Source organism: Myiozetetes cayanensis, unplaced genomic scaffold (genome assembly GCF_022539395.1).
Source record: "Myiozetetes cayanensis isolate MyiCay16 unplaced genomic scaffold, myiCay2020 scf6-25, whole genome shotgun sequence".
NCBI lineage: Eukaryota > Metazoa > Chordata > Aves > Passeriformes > Tyrannidae > Myiozetetes > Myiozetetes cayanensis.
Genome location: NW_026087853.1, coordinates 53,825,713 through 53,831,388, shown reverse-complemented (window position 1 = coordinate 53,831,388; position 5,676 = coordinate 53,825,713). Strand labels below are relative to the sequence as shown.

At 46.6% G+C, this 5,676-nt stretch overlaps 1 protein-coding gene across 1 annotated transcript; it reads right to left on the bottom strand.

Moving 5' to 3' along the window:
- Positions 1 to 4,296, bottom strand: LOC126651137 (uncharacterized). The gene is made up of 3 exons (XM_050336711.1): positions 4,067 to 4,296; positions 3,308 to 3,862; positions 1 to 429 (listed from the first exon to the last, which is right to left on the bottom strand). The coding sequence occupies exons 1-3, from the start codon at positions 4,294 to 4,296 to the stop codon at positions 42 to 44; spliced, it is 1,173 nt and encodes a 390-aa protein (XP_050192668.1). The 3' UTR covers positions 1 to 41.
- Positions 4,297 to 5,676: the final 1,380 nt, after the last annotated feature.

Sequence of the window (5,676 nt, the reverse complement as noted above, 5' to 3'; positions counted from 1 at the left end):
TGTGACCCACAAAATGGCGTTTATTAAAGCAAGAAGACAGTTTATATACAGGGGGATACAGAAGGTTCAGGAATAGAGGGGGGTTTCTTGCTGGGGAACCTCGAATCCCAAGAGCCAGTGATAAGTGAACTTGGAGGGATAGGCTGCATAGAATATGTCTGGTCACGCCAGGGGAAGGGAGAGCTTAGGGAAGAACGGAAGGATTGTCCTGGGGGCAGAGACATGGGAATCTGCAAAAGCTGCAAGGCTGCGGCCTGGTAGCTGGGTCCCAAGCAGTTCTGCGCAGCTGCAGTTACTAGGAGACTTCGATAGAGATCTCTTCTTCTGAGCCTTCTTTGTAGTTCTTTTGCATCTCTCTCCACTCTCTGTAGGCCTCTTCTGGTCCACCCCCGACATTTCCCCCTTCTCTGTTTTGCAAGACTGGAAAAGCTTGGGAAAAACTTTTAGTCATGGATTTTTTAACACAAAAAATTAGACAGGGAAGGAAGACAAGGATGGAGAAAGTGATAATTAGAAACAAAATGATTCCTTTAACAACCTTGTTGGCCCAATCAGAAAGGGAAGGAAAGGGAAGCCAGCTAAAGAGACCTGAAAAACCTTTGTCTTGGTTTATGGTAATGTCATTAACCAGTTGTTTTAGAGTGTTGATGCTTTGGAACACACTCTCAGAGTGGTCTGAGAAGTTCAGACAACACAGCCCTTCAAATTCTTGGCAACCATGGCTGTGGGCAAGAAGTAAGAAGTCAATGGCTGCTCTATTTTGGAGAGTAGCTTCTTTGATTTTCAGGGTGTCTGCTAGCAGGCTCCCAATGGTGAGGGAAGTGGCATTGGCTTCGCTGGCCATCCAGCAGGCCATGTGGGCTAGAGTGGAGAGGGCTTTGGCTGCACCAATGCTGGCGAGTGGAAAACTACCCCAGAATCTCTGAGTATGGGACCAAGTTTGAAATTTGGGGTCACAGTCTGGTGGAACATGGATGTTTAATTTATCCTCCTTGGCTGGATTGTTTTGAGGGACTTTGCGTGCCCGTGGTTTAGAATCAGGCGCGACTGGGAGTGGTTTAGATTTGGTGCGCATTAAAATGTAGGATCTTTTGTTTCGAATGAGTTTGGGTCTGTCAGAAATTTGGTTCCTGATTATTTGCAATTTAGCTGGGTTGTACAGAGTAAGTTTTCCAATGGTACATGGCCCTCCCACTGGATTTTTCGGGATGCCTTGCCACGTTCTATCGCCACAGATAAGAAAGTAGGCGGAAGGCAGTTTTGTGGGTCTAGAGAAATGTTCAGTGGGAAGAGGGTAAGGTTGGGAGTAATTGTACCATGCGGTGGTGTTAGTATAGATGGAAGAATTGGGGGATATGTTAGGTTCTAGGGCAAGGCGATTAGTAGTGGGTGTGAACCTAAAGCAAGTGGCAGCTACAGATGAACCTAAAAGATCTAATTCTTGGGGATCTGTATCTAGGGTACCTAAATGTAGGAGGGTTTGGGAAATAGTGTCTGGGGAAGGAAGGAGATTATCTACGAGGGAAGTGTTTTGGATAAACCTGTTCCACTCAGGTATACCCACGAGACAGCTTTTAAAAGGATGACTCACACTGTCGAGGGAAAGGCACATTGTGTCTGTGTTGGTGGCTTTGGCTAGAGTAATCCTCCTCCCTTGGCTCGGATGGGCTCCCCCTCTCTGGTGAAAATGGAGCGGCAGTAGCGTGCCCAGTGATACCCCTTCTTGCATATGGGACATAGGGTCCTAGGTAACTTGGGGCTAGGATCTGGGTTAGGGCAGTCTCGTGTAAAGTGTCCTGCCTGCTGGCATTTGTGGCACACACTATTAGCTCTGTGTGCTTCCATGATTGCTTCTGTGATGGCTTGTACTCTGACTGGTTCTGCTTCAATCAATGCATCTGCTATTATTTTGCTTTCATATTTGCTTGAGCCAATGTCCTTACAGGCTTGTATCATGGACATGGGTGTGGGGTTCACCAAGGAGCGGAGAACAGGCTGACAATCTCGGTTAGCCTGTTCTATAGCTAATCGGATAAACAGGGCATCTTGGGCCTCTAAAGGTTTCACTTGCCGAGCTATTGCTTCCCTCAGCCTGGTGGCAAAGTCATAAAAGGGTTCTTTAAGGCCTTGCTGTATGTGTGCAAACGAAGGAGAAGTGGTGGTGGCCTCTGCCACAGTTTTGATGGCTTCTAATCCAGGCTTTTCGTTTTATCTAGCCTGCCGAAGGGTATCCTTGCCTGCATTCTGCTGGAGGAGTAGGGACCCTCCCCATACAATTCATTAAGTAAATCTTCCACAGGCACTCGCAGTGCATGGTGTGAGTTCTCAGCATATTGCCTTATGAGTTTTTTCCACTCTTGTTCAAAGAGGGAATACTGCATTAGGTTTAAAATCCCCTTTGTAATTACCCATATATCAGTTGGTGTCAGGGTGTATGCTGCAAATAAGGAATCTAGCATTCCAGAAACAAAAGGAGAGTTTAAACCATAGTCTGTAACCGCTTTTTTCGCGTCCCGTAGGATGGGGTATGGGACCGGTTCCCATTCGGGGTCCCGATTGCTTTCTCGGAAAACCGGGAAAACTTTCAGCAATTCCAAGTCCCCTGCATCTTCTGCCTGCTTTCTCGGACCCTGCCACTTATTGCTTGCGGTAGGGGAGTCACAGCCTGTGTTGCTACCGGCTGGAGTGTCTGTTGTTGCAGGGTTTCTACTCGCGGCACGGGATCCATGGGCGCAGTCAGAGAAACGCAGGCTCCGGCTCCTCCCCCCGGGGCGGGCGCTGCGTGGTCTTGGGGAAAGAGGGGGCGTGGAGTCAGGGCTAGAGTCACTTTGTGTGCTGACATCATCCCGGGGTGGGGGCGTGTCTAGCTGTTTCACGCGCTTTAGGGGGTGGGGGGTGGCTCTCAGCGCCATCTTGTGAGGACGGTGGGCGGGGTTTGGTAGTTTTTTCGGGCTTTTTGGACGGAAGAGTCGAGCTTTCGTCGTTACTTTTGGCATGTCTCTGGTTTTTCAAATGTGGAAGGATGGCACGCCACGACATGAGAGCGAGACCTGCATTTTTATCACCCTGTTCAAAGGCATGTCCCAGCGTGTCTCCTAGCTTGTACCACCGCCGATAGGTTAATAAATCTGGGGAAATGAGCTTGTTCTTGGAAAGCCATTTCGTTAAAGCTTTGAGGGACTTTTTATCTGTGGGGTGACCCTCAAAGAGTAGTATGGCTTTAATGCGTTTATAAAACTGCTTTTCTGAGTTGGAAAGTGTGTTGCCCATATTGAAAGTAAAAGAAAAGGATTCTGGGATCACTCACAGGCTATCTTCAGCGAGGCGGTCCTCCAAACGCAGTCTGACGCTGGAGCGGGCTGCGACTACGATTCCCAGCGGCGTGTGCGGCGGCGGGGGGATCGCGGGAACCTGGGCGGTTCCGCTGAGGCACTGCTGGGGTCCCGGCGCGGAGGGGGCTTGGCGCTGGTTCCCGGCGCGGCGCGACTCCGCGGCGGCTCGGCGTGGCGGTGCCGTCCGAAGCAGCGGCTGCCCGGGCGGCAGGGAGGGGCAGCTGCGCTGCTCGGGTGGCGGCGGCGCGCGGTCCCGGTTCCTCTCGCTCGGCGCGGGTTGTCCCAGCACCGGGGTCTCACGCAGCTGGTTTCTCGCAGTAACAGCGGCTGAAAACTGAGTGGGCAAAGCCCCCTGGTAGCTTCTGTGAGTGGGATCTTTGGGATAGACCGGACTCCGGAAATCCAAGTCTATCAGTAGCTCACGGGAGCTGAGATCTCTCTTAATGTAAGAAAGATGAGTTCGAGCTCCACGTTCAGAGCGCCATTTATTGCGGGTGGGGTTCGGTCCCGCGACAGACCCAGCGGCACATCTTGTATGGGAGACAGGACACACACACACACAAGTGTATGTGACCCACAAAATGGCGTTTATTAAAGCAAGAAGACAGTTTATATACAGGGGGATACAGAAGGTTCAGGAATAGAGGGGGGTTTCTTGCTGGGGAACCTTGAATCCCGAGAGCCAGTGATAAGTGAACTTGGAGGGATAGGCTGCATAGAATATGTCTGGTCACGCCAGGGGAAGGGAGAGCTTAGGGAAGAATGGAAGGATTGTCCTGGGGGCAGAGACATGGGAATCTGCAAAAGCTGCAAGGCTGCGGCCTGGTAGCTGGGTCCCAAGCAGTTCTGCGCAGCTGCAGTTACTAAGAGACTTCGATAGAGATCTCTTCTTCTGAGCCTTCTTTGTAGTTCTTTTGCATCTCTCTCCACTCTCTGTAGGCCTCTTCTGGTCCACCCCCGACATGTATTGGTGATATCTGGGTGTTACTCAGTTTTTCCTGCTATTCACACGCAGCATAAACCATGGGTTTAATTTGTCTTGAAATTTATTATTGAAAAATATTTCAAAAAGGTTGTTGTTTGAAACCCCTTTTAAAATAATTTGGAAAAGGTTAGTGCTAAAAAGAAAAATATCTGAAATGTTTCCTATGTAAGTGCCATATTTATTACAGATAACTATCTGCCTTTTTATTTTGAGCTGACTTCTCAGTGGGACTGACCTCATGCAGTGAGTCAGTGTCCACTCTGTGATTACAAGACTGAGGCTTTTCTTTCTGCTCTTTGAACTGTTTCTTAAGAGTAGAGGAACAAAGGAAAAAATATGTGTAGAAAATGTTTTGTTATTTGATAGACCTCTAGGAGTATCTCAAAAAGTAAGTACTTCTAAAATGGCTAATTTTAGAGAGTTCCAAGTAGCCTGTCACCTGGTTTTCTATTTCCCAATAATGTCTTCATCCAACTGATAACAGTCTGAAAGATCCAGCATTTGGGAGCAGCAGTAGATATACCCACTTTAGAATATGTTGAACCTGTAAATGAAAATACACCTTTGTTTCTGACTAAGTTACTTAAACTTCTAGAAGTAGAAAATGTGTTACATGAATGTTTCTGTCCCAATAAAATGAAAAAGCAGTTTAGTTCAGGTTGGTTTTTTATTCCCAGAGCAAATATATTCTAAATCATCACTTTGCTTTTCTAAAATAAGCCACTTGTATACAACAGAATTTGAGGATGTTATGGTCTAGATTTCCTTTAAATTAGATGGGAAGCAGAAAATATCAAAATTGACAAAAAAAGTCTTGAGAGTCAGTCATGTTTTTTTCATAATGCCTGTAATAAGTTATGTTTGTTTGTACACAGGACCCTCTTGACCTGTTTGGATTAGTCAGATATCTTATTTCTGTTGAGACCTATATGGAGGTTTAGAAAAACCTGCAAGAAAGTGCTTTCACAAAGTAAATTTTTAAAAACAAATCTTCGGCATTTTGGAATAAACACATTTATTCACCAGTATGTGCAACAACCAGCTTTTGCATTTTCATTATTTACTTTGTGCATGCTGCAGGGGTTCCAGTGGTTGTCATAAAGAATATTGTACAGAAATATTGAACTTAATTTGTTTGAAGTAACTGTGGTTTTCCCTACACAAAGTAACACCTACATGGAGTACAGAGGTTATTTAACATAAGGAGTTTCCAATACTGTTTTAACTGTATTTTTACCTTAACCAATAATATGGTTTCCAAACAAAACCATGGCCATAGAAAGCGGCACTATCAATCCTAACTTCACTAGATCTGTAGTCATTTTTAGCCTGTAAGTTTTCACAAACTGTGAGCTCAAA